The 17,326-nt window shown below is 34.2% G+C and overlaps 2 protein-coding genes and 2 long non-coding RNA genes across 5 annotated transcripts in view; 3 read left to right on the top strand and 1 right to left on the bottom strand.

Moving 5' to 3' along the window:
• The first annotated feature begins 4,091 nt into the window (after positions 1-4,091).
• LOC123713833 lies at positions 4,092-8,587 on the top strand. 2 transcript variants are annotated; one of them, XR_006754236.1, is made up of 3 exons: positions 4,168-5,043; positions 5,983-6,164; positions 7,904-8,587. It is a non-coding gene; the product is annotated as an uncharacterized LOC123713833 (long non-coding RNA). The 2 variants fall into 2 exon arrangements; XR_006754235.1 differs by having other exon boundaries at positions 4,092-5,043; positions 5,983-8,587.
• LOC123713834 lies at positions 4,945-5,402 on the bottom strand. Its single transcript, XR_006754237.1, has 2 exons — positions 5,293-5,402; positions 4,945-5,217 (listed from the first exon to the last, which is right to left on the bottom strand). It is a non-coding gene; the product is annotated as an uncharacterized LOC123713834 (long non-coding RNA).
• Positions 8,588-11,442: 2,855 nt separating the features above from the next.
• LOC123713821 (collagenase-like) lies at positions 11,443-15,855 on the top strand. Its single transcript, XM_045667695.1, has 8 exons — positions 11,443-11,518; positions 12,156-12,198; positions 13,463-13,637; positions 13,935-14,101; positions 14,464-14,565; positions 14,772-14,917; positions 15,281-15,389; positions 15,680-15,855. Exons 1-8 carry the CDS (start codon positions 11,480-11,482, stop codon positions 15,763-15,765), a joined length of 867 nt encoding a protein of 288 aa, XP_045523651.1. The 5' UTR covers positions 11,443-11,479; the 3' UTR covers positions 15,766-15,855.
• Positions 15,856-16,926: 1,071 nt separating this feature from the next.
• LOC123713820 (cholesterol transporter ABCA5-like) overlaps positions 16,927-17,326 on the top strand; it is a 37,606-nt gene continuing 37,206 nt past the window's right edge. The window contains exon 1 of the mRNA XM_045667691.1: positions 16,927-17,121. Coding sequence (XP_045523647.1) covers positions 17,048-17,121 — 74 coding nt within the window. The 5' untranslated portion in view covers positions 16,927-17,047. The remainder of the gene's footprint in view (positions 17,122-17,326) is intronic.

Raw genomic sequence — 17,326 nt, 5'->3', positions numbered from 1 at the left:
GAGGGATCACTAATTTCCATTATTTCACTTGCCAATATTAGTCTATTAAAAATGAATATTTGGTTTTGGCATTTAAAAAAGATATGGTTGATATCTGCGATCTCGTTATTATTACAGAAAGAGCAAATATTGTTAGTTATAATATTAAGTTTAGCGAGGTGCGAGGGTGCAGTGTTATGCCCAAAGCGCAATCTGTTGATTGTGGTAACGAACTCACGACTAACGATACAGCTAGTATTCAACTCATCATACCAGGGTCTTATATGTAAATTTTCCTGTATACTACCATACCATTTTCCTTTCAATTTTTGATCTTCTTCCCATAATGTTGTCCATAATTTTTTTATCGAGTTATTGATATAATAATAATAATCAGTCATATGAACCTGTACCACATTTCTGACATCAAGAGTGTTAATCCCTTCATATGCAGCTTTGTCTGCTTTTTCGTTACCAGTAATACCTTTATGTGAGGGTACCCACATAAAGGCAACAGTTATATCTTTTTTATGCAACCGCAAGACAGTATCTTTAATTAAATAAATAATATAATTAGTGAAATAAGAGAAAACCTTTCATGAATATAAGGTTTTAATAAGCTAAAATTAACACTAAAATATGTTTTGGTTACATTAGATACATTGACATAGACACTAACAAAACAGAGTGACAATGTCATCAAGTTATGGCTGATAGTTTTAAGCAAGAAGTTTACATCATTCTCCCGCACTAACTTAAAACATAATCTTTTAAAAATTCCGGTGTTTTACGAACGCGATCAGATCTACGAAGTGTTGGCTCCGGCTGTGGTGATGACGGTAACTCGGTCGCTAGCTCTCTGCTATTTTCAAGTACCACAGGTCCCGTTTCATTAGATGGAGGAATTTCCAAGTTTTGATCTTCTGTTTCTGGAAGTGGTTCTGCGACGTTATCATAATCAGGAGTATGTTCATTATTTATTCGCAGATCTACCCCTTCTGAACCCAATGGTGCTAGATGTCGATTCGACACCGTTGTTTCTCGGCCATCTGGGAACCGAATGTATGAAAAGTCAGGATTGCTGTGTATCAATTCAACCTCTTCTACTAATGGTTGATATTTATTTGTACGATTAAATTTCTTCATCAAGATTTGTCCAGAATTTGTAAGCCACGATGGAACAGAAGTGCCGTTAGTAGATCTTCGTGGGTGTCTAAACATTCTTTCATGTGGAGTGCAATTTATGGCTGTACAAAGTAATGATCGAATTGAATGTAAGGCTTGTGGCAATACTTGCTCCCAATTTTCTACCGAAAGATTTTTCGTCTTCAGCGCCAAAAGAATCGTTTTCCAAAGAGTAGAATTCAATTTTTCTACTTGACCGTTACCTTGAGGATTATAAGCTGTAGTTCTACTAGTGGCAATACCTCGAACATGTAAAAATTCTTGTACTTCGACGGAAAGAAATGCTGTTCCGCGATCTGAATGAACGTAAGAAGGCATGCCGAATATCATAAACAAGTTGTTAAGGTGTTTAATCACTGTTTTCGAGCTTACATCTGAGCATGGGAAAGCAAACGGGAAACGTGAAAATTCGTCAATCACGGTAAGTATGAATTTGTTATTATTGTTTGTTGGAACTGGTCCTTTAAAATCTATGCTAAGGCGTTCAAAAGCAGCCGTCGCTTTAACAAGTTTCCTCTGGTCATTAAAGGTATTTCGAAAGAATCTAGGTTTTACTTCAGAGCAGGTTCGACAAGATTTTGTCATTGTTCTGACTTCTTCAATGGAGTAGGGAAGGTTTTTAGAGCGAACCCAGTGAAACATTCTCGTTACCCCTGGATGACATAGAGCCTCGTGCAGCGAGAAAAGTTTTGCAGTACGTGTTTCTACAGTCGCACAAACTCGGGATAGCGCATCAGCAGCATAGTTCTCTTTCCCCGGTCTGTATATAATATCGTATTTGAAAGCAGCAAGTTCCAGTCGCCATCTTTGAATCTTTTCATTCTTTATTTTACTTGAATGTTTCATATTAAACATAAAAGAAACCGAGCGTTGGTCAGTTACTAACTTAAAGTGTCTACCGATAAGGAAATGTCTCCATTTCTTTAATGATTCCACAATGGCGTATGCTTCTTTTTCAATGGCAGAATGGTTTTGTTCGCTTGAATTTAATGTTCTTGAGTAAAACGCCACTGGTCTAGAACTTTGCGTAAGTATTGCTGCAATAGAATGATCGGAAGCGTCAGTTTCGACTGTAAAGGGTATATTTACATCAATTGCACGTATAGAAGACTTTGCGATATCATTTTTCAAGCCTTCGAAACATTTAATTTGCTCTCTTGTGAGCGGAAAAGTTGTTGTATTAGCAATTGAGTGGATCCGTTCAGAAAAGTTTGGAATCCACTTAGAATAATGTGCGAACATGCCGAGTGTCCTTCTTAAGGTAGGTACATCGCTTGGTGGAGGTAAATTAATCAGTGGCTTGAGTCTCTCACTGTCAGGTTTAATTATGTAGTTTTGAATATTATAGCCTAGTATATTAATTGACTCTTGAGAAAATTTACATTTTTGTATACTCAGTGTTAAACCGTATTTCTTTGCGGCATTCATAAAATTTTCTAAGTTACGATCGTGTTCTTCAAGAGCCTGGCCACAAATAGTTATATCATCAATATACGCATATGTGTTTTGAAGCTTCTCTTTTCTTATTATCCAATCGATTGTTCGTTGGAAGCTCGAAACACCATTTGTTACTCCAAAAGGAATACGCCTGAACTGGTACAAATTTCCCAGCGCTTCAAAAGCTGTAAATTTCCTTTCTTTGGGTAGTATAGGCACTTGATGGTACGCGCTTTTCAGGTCTATAAGGCTGAAAAATTTATTCTTTGCCACTTTCGAAACTAAGTCCTCAATGTTTGGTAAAGGGTACGCGTCGAGTTCTGTGTAACGATTAATTGTCTGAGAGTAATCAATCACAAGGCGTTTTCTATGAGTTTCGCTTTTTGTTATTAGTACTTGGGCCCTCCACGGTGATTTACTTTCTTCAATCACGCCCTCTGCTATAAGGTTTCTGATCTCTTCTGTAATAAATTCACTATCCTCTTTGCTGTGCCTTCGAGACTTAATAGCAATAGGTTTGCAGTTGGGAGATACATTCGCAAAAAGTGGTACAGCTGGTACTGATGCTTCCGTTACGTTACATACTTGAAGTGGATGTTTTGGCCCACCAAAAGAGAACTCTAGCGATGAATGTTCTTCGAGGATGTCATGGCCGATAATAATGTCAGCACAAAGATTTTTCACGATAAGAAGATTCACATTATCATATTTATGATTTCCGATTTTCAGGGTTTGCAAAGTTCCACTTGTGAAGTATGATTAAGAGAGGCCATAGAAATTGTCTGATTGCAGGATTTTCTTTTTAACCCGCATAGTCTTGCAAAGCTGTCATTTATAAAACTGATGGAGCTGCCGGTGTCGAGAAGTGCTTCTGCTCTTATTCCTCGAATATAAGCAGGTACAGTAGCTTTACGTAGTGAAGAAGGTGACGCTGCTGTGATACAAGCGGAAAGATCTTCAGTACCTACCACAGAGTTTGTAGCTTTGGAAGAGCTTCTGCACACAGTGGCAAAGTGCCCCTTCTTGTTGCAGAGCTGACAAGTCTTTTCAAATGCAGGGCAGTTCTTGCGAGGATGTATTTGTCCCCCACAAAAGAAACATTTTCGTCGTCGAGGATTATTAAAAGAAGAGCAGGGCTCGTCGTGCACAGTTTGTAATGTTGGTGCTTTTGGAGCAACAGCATTTAAAGATACAGTATTGAAGCTTTGAGAGTTGATTTCTGCAGTTTCTAGAGAGAGTGCTTGGTTGTAAGCTTGATCAAGTGTTAGAGTTAAGTTTTCTAAAAGCCTTTGTCTGATTTTATGCGATGATATACCGGATATGAATGCATCACGCACGCTATCGTTTTTATTTGTTTCTGCATTAACAGCCGCAAAGTCACAATCTTTAGAAAGCAGTTTTAAAGCTTGTAAATATGTGTCAATACCTTCTTCTGGTCGTTGTTTCCTTGTTGCTAACATGTGCCTTGCAAATATAAGATTTTTCGGTTTTACATAAAGTTTTTGCAGTATTGTGATCGCTTCTTCGTAGTTCGTGGCTTCGCTTATATATGTATAAATATTTGGTGATATATGATTTACCAAAAGCTGAAACTTTATGCTGTCCCATTCTGACGGAGGAACCGACTGTGCATCTGTTTCTGAAGCGGTCGGTTTCTGCACGGAAATGAAGCTTTCGAAAGTCTTACGCCAGTGTATCCAAGCTCTCGTACTAGAGCTATCTGACGGGTCGATATCAAATCTTTCAGGGCGAAGATATTTATCCATGTTGCGTTATTAGCTTATTAAATTGAAATAAGAGAAAACCTTTCATGAATATAAGGTTTTAATAAGCTAAAATTAACACTAAAATATGTTTTGGTTACATTAGATACATTGACATAGACACTAACAAAACAGAGTGACAATGTCATCAAGTTATGGCTGATAGTTTTAAGCAAGAAGTTTACAAGTTTAGTTTTAAAATTATTAATATAAGAATGCTTAAGGCTATTTAAAAGACTCAAAGAGTCTGTCAAAATTAGAAAATATTTACAATTATTTATAGAAATTATAGATTTTAAAGCGGCAAACACTGCATATGCCTCTGCTGTAAATATGGAGCACTTTTTATCGAGAGCAAAGCTTTGAGCAACATCTTTTTGGGAATCATATACCGCACTTCTCACAAAATCATTGCCTTTACTGCCTCAGTGTAGATTGTATAATACTTGTTATTTTCTTCTATAAAAGCCAGTAAATCTGAATTATTTTCGATTGAATTTGATAAAATCGTAATAGGATGAGTGATACAACTGTGTGAATGAGTGTAACACGACCAGTGTGAAAGTTTTTTGATGTTCGAATAATGAGATTGTATTTCTAAGAAGATCTGGCACAGAGTTGGAGATGTACCTCTCAGGAGATCATTTGGTGAAGTGAGTGGACCATCTATATTGATTGGGTGAGGTATTATCCTATTTATAATTTGGATATTATTTGATGATAATAGTTTCAGGCAGTATCTTTCTGCAAGCATAAGTCGTCTCAATATCAATGGCATAATATTTGTTTCGACTTCCATGGCCCTTATGGGAGTCGAACACATTGCTCCTGATATGATCCTCAAAGCTCTGTTCTGCAATATATCCAATTTATGTACATGAGTGCTATTTAAATAAGCTAAAGAACTGTAATCAAAATGACTTCTTACAATAGATTTATATAATAATGAAAGTATTTTGGGATCTGCACCCCATGTAACACCTGCTAGACATCTTAAAATGTTAACACCATTTAATGCATTCCTAGATACATATTTAATATGTTCTTCAAATGACAATTTCTGGTCAATGATAATAGCTAAAAATTTGTGTGAGGTGACTCTTTGAATGACATCACCATTATAGACAACATCCACTATTGGTGTGTCCTTTCCAAATAGCATTAAATTACTTTTGCCAGCATTTATTTTCAATTTTAATGTGTGTTGATAATAATTATTTAACTGCCTTAAGGCAGTGTTAACATTTTCAATGGCTACTGTTAAATTTACATCTGAACTATACAACACTAAATCATCTGCAAATTGAAGTATATTTACATTTTTAATATTAACATATTTACATATCTCACAAGTATACAAATTATACAACAAGGGTGATAATGTGGCACCTTGTATAGTACCTTTTGATGCAGTTCTAGGTCCATATAAGATATTGTTATGCCTAACATATAGTATTCTGTTATTAAGGAAATCATAAATCCATTTACATAATTGTCCAGGTATACCAGAATTACTGAGTACCTTCACCAGTATGCCAGGATCCACACTGTCAAATGTACCTTGCACATCTAGAAATACACAAACTGTGTGTAATTTATTGTTTTTTGCATTTTTCAGATCCGATATGAGAGAAATGAAGCTATCAACACAACTTCTTCCTCTGCGAAATCCATATTGAATGTGTGGAATGACATTATTGGATTCTGCATACCAGTCAAGTCGAGATTTCACCATATTTTCAAATATTTTTCCAATACATGATGATAACGAGATTGGATGATAAGAACTGATCTGTTCAGGTGACTTATCTGGTTTTAATATAGGTATTACACATTGAGTTTGCCATGAACTTGGTATGAGTTTTTTATGCCATAGATTATTAAGAACATTCAAAAATAGCTTTTGTACAGATTCAGATAGATGTTTTATTAATAAATATGGAAAATCATCTAAACCAGGACTAGTATTTCTTCTAGATTGTATACTCATTAAAAGTTCAGACCATGAAAAAGAATCCAATAAAAAATTAGATTGAGGATTTTCATTGTTAATATTAAAATAATTGTCTAATGAATTTGGGTCAAGTAAATTGTTACTATCTGATAACTTATCTAAAAGTGGCTCTACAAATTCATCCCTATATGATTTATTACCAATTCTGATACCCTTAAACTTTTTAATGAGATTCCAAATTTTACTGATGGGTGTAGTTCTATTGAAACTATTGCAAAAACCATTCCAACTGATTCTTTTTTGCTCCTTTATAGTGCGTTTTTTTAAAGCATCTAATCTTTTATAGTTGATGTAATTATATTCTGTTGAATCATTTCTATACAATTTCAAGGCTTTGTAAGATTGTATTACGGCTTGTTCACATATACTGTTCCACCAAGGGGCTGGTGGTCTACTCCTAAAGTTAGTCCTAGTGAATCTAGGAACTGCCATGAGTTTGAGTTTATTGAGCCGGTTACAAAACTCATCATAAGATTTTATTGGACTCTCTTCACTAACCATCATGTCATGGAAGACCAAACCAGACAATTCACTATACTTTGTCCAATCTGTTTTATCATATAAAAATCTGTCAACATGTTTATTAATTATGTATCTTTCAATGCACATTGTAATGTTTGTTATGGTTGGATAATGATAACTACCCATAGCATCATCATGTACTGACCATTCACAAAGAGGAGCCACACATGGACTAACAAAGCTTACATCTATTGCTGAAGGGTTGCGTGTAGGATAATTTACTGTAGTAAAGCTACCATTATTCAAAATACATAAATCACATTCATCAATTATATTATATAAGTTATTCCCTCGACTCTTCGTAGACATACATCCAAAAGCAATATGATGTGCATTGAAATCACCACTTATAAAAAGAGGCTTCGGTAATTCTCTTATAATATTGTGCAATCTATTCATTCTTATACTCCTTCGTGACGGAGGACAGTACACACAAAGAATAGACAGTGTAGTATTTTCTGTGTATATACTCATGGCTATAGTTTGAATATCTTCATAAAAAGTAGTATTTATAACATTGTGTTTCAAATATGGTTTAATTAATATTCCTACACCATTACGAGGATTTTTTGAATTTTTATTGTAGAAATTATAACCGGAAATATAAAAAGATTGATGGTCTTTTAACCATGTCTCATTTAGTAAACAAATATCAATATTATTTTCATTTAAGAATTTTGTAAGAAGATGTTTTTTATGATTTGCACCTTGAACATTAAATTGCGCAATACGTAGAGGTGATGTTGTATATGGTTGTGTATCCATTATATTGACAAATTTTTAATAAGTATATCTTTAATAAATGTTGTAGTTATAGGCTCATTATCATTCTTATTACCTATTTGAACCAGTGTTTGTACCAGGGCCATAAGTACATCACTGTTTGCAATTATTTGTGATTTTATATCATTAATACTTACAGCCTGTGAGACAGGCTTAATATTTACAGATTTATATATATATTTGGGTGCATTATTTACACTAATCACTTTTTTATTTACAGGGTTGGAGCGTGGTGGAAGGGGAGGGAACTCATTGTTATCTTTTGTGCTGGCAATGCTTGCATATGTTATTTTATTTTTCTTTTCTAGGATTTTATTCATTTTTATTGGACACATTTTGGATATTGCTAAATGAGGTCCACTGCAATTTACACAGCAAATCTCATTTTGTTTATTGCAGTCTTTATAAGAATGTTCACCTGAACAAATAGAGCAACGCTGTTTGCCATTACAAATTTTAGCATAATGATTAAATTTCATACATTTGAAACATTGTTGGAGGGGAGGTATATATTCAAACACTCTGTAAAAAAATAAATCATATTGGACACTCTCAGGTAAAGAGTTTGCCAAAAATGTGATACTAACAGTTTGTCTTCCGACTAATTCATTGCCAATTTTTTTCATAAATCTCCTAACTGCAATTATTTCATTTGTAGAAGTTAATTTCGTAAATAGTTCTTTATTTGATATACTTGCAGGCACAAATCTGATAATACCAGTTTTTTCAATTTGAGCTGCTGGAATATATGCTTTCATATCATGTTTCTCAAGAAAATGTATATTGTGTATCAAGTTATTAGCTGTATTATGTTGTTTAAATATGACAACAATTTTATTTGCGCTAATTCGCCTTATTGCCACCACGCCTTTAATTTCGGAGAATATGTGGTTTAAATATATTGGGCTTTTATTTCCCAGCCTGTCCTGAATATTTTTGTTTTCAATAAAAACCTTAAATTCCATATTAATAGAATTTTCAGGATATAGTCTTTTATAATTAGGCTTGAGATATGGGATATACGAGTCTTTCTCACCGCCTCCGCCGCCAGCATCAGAAACATTTTGGGGATCTTCGAGCCGCCGTCGTGGTCTCTTTTTTGAGTTGGGCGGGTCAAGCCCGCCCCCCTCGTTTCCTTCCATTTTTATTATTTATACACTATGTTTATATTTAATTTGTCTATTAATACTGTTATTTACAAAGAAATAATCTTTATTTTAATTAAAGTATTATTTTAGAAAAAAAATAGTACCGCGCTTTTTCAATTTCCCGCCAAGCATCACTCTACCTTCATTTCTCTGACGTCTCCGAGCAAAGTGCAAACGGTTATGTTTGACAGATGGCAGAAAAGTTGTTACTTAACGAGCAATGTATCCTATTGTTTATGCCGTCGAATAAGACAGATAATAAATGCCAGTTGAATTTAATAAAAAAAACACATTTTCTTTTAGTTCCTAGAAATAGATCGAGCATAGAAGTATAAACGTCACCTTTATCTTATTCAAATTATTAAGCGTAATTTTATGGTTTTAAGATATTTTATTTCAAATTGGTCATGAATAAACGATATTGGGAGACATAAAATAACTAAACTTTTATTTTCATTCTGTAGAATTCTGACAGCTTTCATTTTACACTTAAATCAATGGCAACACTTATTTATCGTTTCCGATTTAAAAGATTTAAAGTTTTTTATTTTGTACAGCGAAAGTAAAGTATTTTAATAATGCCAATACTAAATAGAACGAATGATGAATTTAATACACACGTGAATTAATGATAACCAAATGTAAGCTCTTTTATTTATTTGTTTGAATAATGCAATGGATTAGTTCTGAATAATCAAACTATTGCTTAAGCATATTGACAAATGGAAAAATATTTTATAGGCTGGATTGGTTTGGAATACAGGAAAATTATTAAGTTTTCTTTAAAAAGGTTTTAAAAATAAAAACCTAATCTGTTAAATATATTAACAGAATTAGCGAAATTCGTTATTACCACAGTAGTTAGTTTAAAATCTTGACTTTGGTATAAATGTATTCTTTATATCAGCAATAGACTACATTATAAACATACAACAATAGGGACAACCTTACCTACATGTTAAGGAAACTCAGTGGCAATCAAATGTCTTCGTTTGAGAAAGTGTCTTCGTTCCAAGGTCTGTTTCTCGGAATCGACTCCCGATGGGAGTTTTCCCTGAGACATACCACCTCCAACTTCAAATTCAAAATTCGAGTGCACTCCTCCCTCAAAAGCCGTCAACGCACCCACTAAAAATGGGTGTCTATGGGCTGCGATGACAGCCCTTTTTGGGCGTCCCGCATGCTCGTTTGCCCCCTATTATATAAGACATAAAAACAACTTAAAATAATGATTAAATTTTGTTGTCAAGTCAAGTCAAAATCATGTATTCATATAGTTAACACAATGTACACTTATGAACGTCAAAGAATAAATACAAAATAAAGCTTCTAACTTTACATTCTCTGCCAGTTCCTAAATTAAGGGTGTAGAACGAAAGAGAAGAACAATAAACTCTCCGCCACTCTATTTAATCGCCAAGTTTTTTTGTTATACCCAAGGTATATAAGGAACTGCAACCATTACACCATGTTTCACATGACTTTTTCAGTAATTAATAGATAATTAACAATAATAAAATAAATTAAAAACAAAGATTTGTAGTCTATCAACAGGAGGCATGGTGAAATAAGAGCACGCACTTACATTCTCGTAGGTACAACACACATAAATACATAGTCGAAATAACTAACATCACCGCTTACACGAATTCAAGTCCGTCCAGTCACCACAAGTAACACCCGTTCACGAGTATGACGCATGGCCAGCCATCGGCCACCACGCCATATTTGAGGGTTGACACTAAAGCCAATCCGCACTACATTCTTAACTATCCACCATGAATTTGTTAATTATTATAAAAACCTTAAGTTACAACAATTGGTGTTGCTAAAGGCAATATAAACTAATCTTGATAGAAACAATTAACGCTAAATATGTTATTTTTACGTTCTTTGTTTCGTTTCTTTTAATCTGCTTGTTACCTACCTACCTATTGATTTACTTGTATCTCTTGTTGATATTTATACAAAAACAATAAGGATCCTCTAAAAAAATACCCTCATTTGTGTAATTTCTGTACTACTTTTAAGCGGTTACAGAGTTAGGTACTTTGGTTAGGATGACATTCAGAAACTAAACTAGACAGCGCAACTATGCAAAAAAAAATAGAATTTTGTTAAGATATCTAATATACACACTTTTTGGTGATACTATTCAAAAGGGAGACTTACACATTTCACTACTTTATATTTGCATAATTAAACATTTTTTACATATTTGGTGACGACCGTCGAAAGTTAAGCTGAAAGCTTAGCCTGTATCTATTTGTCTAAGAGGAGTCAGAAAAAACATCCTTCTGAGCTAATTATGTCGAAATTATTTCCAGTGAAACGACATTAAATTAGGACCAATAACAACGCCAAGAAGGCATTAAAAATAAAAGCTAAAAAATAGTTCTGTGTAACTTTTTAATAATAAATAGTACACACAAGTATTTTATTTTTGTTATTTTTTTAAATAATGTGGACTGTAAATTAAGTGTGTGAATTTGTTTATCGAAACCGTCGATCGATATTTAATGAGCCATGTCTAATTAGTTACGCACACTAAATTTATCAAAATAATCCACACATTTTATCAATTAATTCTTTTTAAATTAATCTATAATGAATGCAATGAGCCAGTAGTTGTTAATGAGAGCTCAAAAATGTTGACTCTCTTTATTTTTGTGTTGGCATTTGTGACGGTAATTTATTTATATGTTCCTTTTTGTGTCAGGGCGATTTTTGCCAATTTTATTTTTGTAAATAAAAACTACAGACCGTACTCCCACCCTATGAGTGAGATGTGCCCTGTTCGAGAATTCGCTTGTGGAGAATACGAATAATATTGTTTTATATAGAACAGCAGGCAAACGGGCAGGAGGCTAACCTGATGTTAAGTAATACCGCCGCCCATAGACACTCTCAATGCCAGGGGGTTAGCGAGTGCGTTGCCGGCTTTTTAAGAATTGGTACGCTCTTTTCTTGAAGGACCCTAATAATAAGTGGGCAGCTGGTTCAACATTGTGATAGTGCGTGGAATAAACTGCCTTAGAAAACACTCCGTTGTAGAACGACGAAGTGATACGGGTGGATTTTCATATTCTGCCTCGACGTCCAATGATGAAAGTCAGCAGCAGGTGTTAATTCGAAAAACTCCTCTGAACACTGTCCGTGGTAAATGCGGTAAAAGATACAGAGTGCCCTCATATCTCTCTCATATCAAGGGATCAAGCCGCGCAGAGAGAGCCGAACCGCTCTTTGTTGAATACGATATATTTTAAGTATGTAGGCTTTATTGGTTAAATAACTTTGGTTAATATTTTTTCTGTCATCTTTTAGGCTTTTGCCGACAACACTCCGGTGTACCACGCAAGTTCACAAGGTATTTTTTTCTATGCTATTTAGGAAGATATGTAAAAAAAATTACATCGTATAATGTTTCAAAAATTATTACACCTTGTTCGCATCAATTCGATAAAAAGTTAAAATAAAGTATTTGTATGTATCACGTATAGATTTTATAAGTATTAAAATAGAGTGAAAAGTATTCGTCTCATGCGAAATACGGTGACTATAGAAGATATAATAAGGAAATATACTTTTCCCTTTATAATGATTTAATACTATGTATTTGTAATCTAATAATATTTTTTGATGGAGATAAACTTTTAATTACTTATCTACGTGATAGGATAATCCCATCGGCTTACACGAAATCGTTCAATCAATATTATCTTAATAATCCGATAAAACGGGACACGGGGTTCTTTCAAGGCTTATATTCAGTTAAGACTGATAATGTTAGAAAGATATGAAATATAAAAAAAGGCCCAAAGGTAATTTCTTATAATATTTTTTTATAGGCAATCAGGTGATGTTTGACGTACGGGAGTTAGATTTAGCATTAACTCTCGTTTCTGAAAATAATCCCAAGAGTTAAAGTCGTGCGCCTAGCACTAAGATACATATGTTGAGAAATATTAAAATATATATACATATATCTATCTTGCAATACTGTCACAGAAATTATGGTATTAGGCCTCGAGCGTGAGGCTAGTGACTGCGGCCATGACCAATAACTTGTTGTTCTTACAAGAGGTTTCTAGGGCCGGTTGTAAATGTAAAACAAGTAAATGTTAATTACCTTTGTATCAACTGCGTAGCCATAATGTTTGGATGACTATTTAGTCTCAGCTATGATTCCATAAAGCTTAAAATCGTAGCGTATCATTGTAGCTGTTGAACCAATTAACCTAGTATCATTGCAATATTGAAATGTTTCTTGGAATTGTAAGCGGATCCCCATAGCCTGATACTGCACGTCTAGATTGGTTTAGGGATTCATTTCTTAAGTACCTAGTAACTTAATTTAAATAAATTTAAATAGTTGTGATTTTTTGCGATTAATCATAAGAAACCGTTGTTTGCAGTTTATATGCGGAAAATCATTAACATCAATGAAATATTTTTTTATGTAGTATAAACACACAGAAGTATTTACCATAGTCTTAAACTACATAATAATAACTTCAAATTTATAAATAAAAAATTATAATAAAAGGAATTTGAACACATGATACAAGAGGTTAACACAGTTACCGCTTGTATCTTTGAAATAAGTATTTGTAAATTTTGGTTGTTTCCAGACCTCGACGTCTCACTATCACAAGGGCGTATCGTGTCTGGATGGGAGGCGGATGAGGGGCAGTTCCCGTACCAGCTGTCTCTTCGTATGGTTAATCAAAATGGCAGGGTGTCTGCTTGTGGAGCCACACTTATTCATAACGAATGGGCTTTGACCGCCGGTCACTGTCCAGCTGGGTAAGAGCCAATTAACAGCGAGATAAAATTGTTAATGTATTTTATTATATTAATTATTTATTTAGTATTAACGTTGTAAATAAATTATTTTGAATTATGCCAATTATGAAATATAAAAATTTTGAAGTACAAAATTGCTCAAAATAGGATGTAGCAATACCGCCTCCACGCACTTTAATATTTATGCCACTGTCCACATTTACTGAATTTTGTTTGTGATATGCTTCATTGAGTCTTGCTTGTTGCCGATATAGCTTATATGCTACACATGTTTACAGAGCTTAATTTCCATTCTAGTCGTGTAACCTTGGTAGTGCGTGCTGGTGTGACGGATATAAAGAGACCTCAGTTAATGTTCGAGACATCTGAGTACTACACACATCCTCTCTTTGTCGATCTCCTTCCATTCGTGCAGCCGAACGACATCGCACTCATCAAGTTCCCACGACCGGTCGAATATAATGGTATTTATAACATTGCTGTTTTTAAAATAAATAGTCATGTTTTTAAGCTGAAAATCTCGATTTATGTGTATTAAAATTTAAGTTTTTGAGTAAAACCTAAAGTTTTCAAGTCTTAAACTAACAAACTAGCAACCCCCATAGCCTTGGCCTCCGAAACGAAAAACTTTGAACGCTCCCTGTCCGCGAATACAAATTCACTAGGTGGCTGGGGCCGGTCAAAGACTAGTAGCTGTTGAAGCCAGCAAACGACAAGCTTTTTGACATTTCTAGTTATTTCTTCAACTAAAGTAGCTTTTAATTTTTATTTTAAAAATATTTATAACGTATAGAGCTTAAATTGTATGGACTCCAAAATATTCTAGATGCGCTTCAACCTATCAGACTTCAGTCCTCGTATCATAAAGATAAGAACTATGAAAACGTTGTGTTTACTGCCTTTGGTTGGGGAAGAAACTGGACTGCAGGTAAATCATTATATATTATTTAATAATAGGTTTTTAGGATATTTCTATGTATGTATCGCTACTTTTTACATCAAAATAGGCAAGGCTTTTTACTTCAAAGCACAGGTTACCTATTCCATATTTTAAAGAGGGGCTGAGAGAGAGAGAGATAAAAAACAATGATGTGGGCATGAAAGTCTTAGTTTAGGTCCCCTCATTTTTTTAAGGTGTTTCACCCGAGGTGATGAACTGGGTGTACCTGAAGGGAGTTAGCAACGAAGGCTGCAGAGCGGCATTTGGTGGTTCTTCAATTATCGAAGACTCTACCATTTGCGCTGCCTATTACAACGTCACTAGCCAATCTGTCTGCCAGGTAAAATATAGATGTTTTATTTACATTGTTTATTAGCGATATAAAAGTATGCTATGTTATTTTGTAATGTTTTGAATAAGTGAACAAATAGTGACACCTTCAATCTCTGCAATGTCATATCCTGAAACGCGCTTATAAAGTTATATACAATGACTGCTACGGATTTATAAATAATCTCGGCTTGACTGCTGGGACATTCGGGCCGGCTAGTCAGTGATTAGACTGCTTAAGGATCCTGTAGGTCGGAGGGAAAGCAGCAGTTGCCTTCCTCAACAATGCAATCGCAATGTCATCTACTTAGAAAATGTTTAAAAAACATCTAAAGCCCTGGCGAACAATGTTAATGAATTCTTAATATCTTAGGGAGACAGTGGCGGTGGTATGACTATACTGGACAATGATGGTGAACTATCTCAACTAGGGATAGCGTCATTCGTCTCCAACAGCGGTTGCCACACTGAAATTCCTGCGGGTAAGTTTTCTTTTGCTAGATAGGTGAGCTCATTTTATCGTATCTCTTGTTAGCGCCAGAAAAAAAAACGTACGTAACGTCTGCTTACGTAATACAGTTTAAATCTAAATAAGTTCAAAATAATAAAGATTTCGTAAACTAATTGGACGACTCGGAGTACCATCGAGAGTTTATTTAACCTTTGGTTCATAGGTCATTTATGTTAACTAAATTTATGATTATATATTTCTGCATTTGTAGAACATCTTTTTTGCATTTTGCCACGTACGTAACGCTAAACATTTTTTCAGGTTTCATACGCACGGGTCATTACCACGACTGGTACACAGAAGTCACAGGCCTTAAATTTGATTGGGTGCCTGGTGCAGATATTTAGAAAGTATATAAATAAAAGTACATAAAGATATATTGTGCAATTTTTTTTAAATTAAATGTTAAAATTAGAATTTTTGGTATTACTCTTAAACCTTCAGGAGTTTATTATAGATGCATTTGATGACAATTTTACATACTGTGTAATAAAGACGTCAGAATAACTTTTTCATATTATATTTTATAATCTAGTCCTGTTACTCATCTCATCTTAATGTTACTATATTTAAGTAATAAATCTCACCACCCAAGAGACGAGACCTTGAAACGTCTAGTATATTATTAATGTAATAGATACGCCTTTATATCAGTTGTAACTAAACCGACATTGCTATATAGATGCTTGACAAGTGAGGAAGCATTGAGCGCTTGGTGTCTTTCTAACTTCTCTGCACTTTCAGCACCGTAGTGATATTATCATTCGACCGAAAATATAACAACTTATCTATATTCTGCCATATGAAATAACAAAAGTTCACACAAGTAATATCGTCAATCTACGCATACGGTACTAGGAATAAAAAGTTCCAAGACCAAGGCCAAGGCCCGAAATCATAAGCCTCGGTTTACTGAAAAGAAAATTTAAATGAGACCGCTACACGTGTTATCAAATTGCTTTCGGGAGACACATCTTAATAAATTAAAAGAGGGATTATTCATAAATTGTATTGAAATTATTTTACGTTAGTCTTAAATAAAATTCTGAGGTTTTTAGGTTCACTATTGAGTATTTAATGTAAAACAAAGGAAACGTAAAAGGACTAAACGATAGCAATATCGTACGACGTCGTATTGCAGTGGTTCCGTTGCGCATGCGTTACAATGTGGCCATGCACTTAATTTAAATATTACAAGGAAGATTTTTTTTTCGTATAATTAGTTAGTTGTTATAACAAGTCTATAAAGGATCTAAGATTTTGTGCAAATATTATATATGACACAAAGACATTTTAAGATACATATATATCTTTAAGTAATACATGTAATTTTTTTTCTTAGTAGAATAACATGTATAAAGATCTGATGGATCGGGACTATGAAAACACATAACTTAAAGATTATTCTGATAGTTTCCCAACATATTGGGACAACATATTAACTGGTTACACTGGTCTACATTTGGCGCGCGCGCGAATTGTGCCCTCAATTCAACATGGCGGCCACCGGGAACGCGCCTCTTGCATTCTTTTAAAACGTAATTAAGTTGTGTCGGAATAAAAGTGTAATAATGTTATTGCAGTGATCACTGATATTTGATATAAACTGTGTGTGTTACATTGTGTTGCATGAGTGACCATAATGGAGTGCTGGGCAGTGCGCGGAATGGACGCCATTCACCGGCTAGTACTGAACAGCTAACGTAAGGGGAAAATATTTAAATTTTATTCAAAAAACAAAAATTATTACGACAGAAGTTTGTCAACCACCGTAGTGGTTTTTCAGAATATTCCATATTTAAAACAAAGCGCCTAATATATAATGGTTATGTATATAACATGCACCCTTTTTGAGAAATAATTATAATGCGTCGTATAACATAAAAAACCTTATAAAAGAAGGATAAT

Source organism: Pieris brassicae, chromosome 8 (genome assembly GCF_905147105.1).
Source record: "Pieris brassicae chromosome 8, ilPieBrab1.1, whole genome shotgun sequence".
NCBI lineage: Eukaryota > Metazoa > Arthropoda > Insecta > Lepidoptera > Pieridae > Pieris > Pieris brassicae.
Note: the sequence above shows the minus strand (reverse complement) of the source record. Positions and strands in the feature narration are given on the sequence as shown.

Coding starts and splice junctions, on each gene's coding strand:
- LOC123713821 (XM_045667695.1), top strand. CDS start 11,480: ATGTTGACTCTCTTTATTTTTGTGTTGGCATTTGTGACG. Junction 11,519..12,155: donor TTGTGTTGGCATTTGTGACG/GTAATTTATTTA, acceptor GTCATCTTTTAG/GCTTTTGCCGACAACACTCC. Junction 13,638..13,934: donor GCCGGTCACTGTCCAGCTGG/GTAAGAGCCAAT, acceptor TTTCCATTCTAG/TCGTGTAACCTTGGTAGTGC.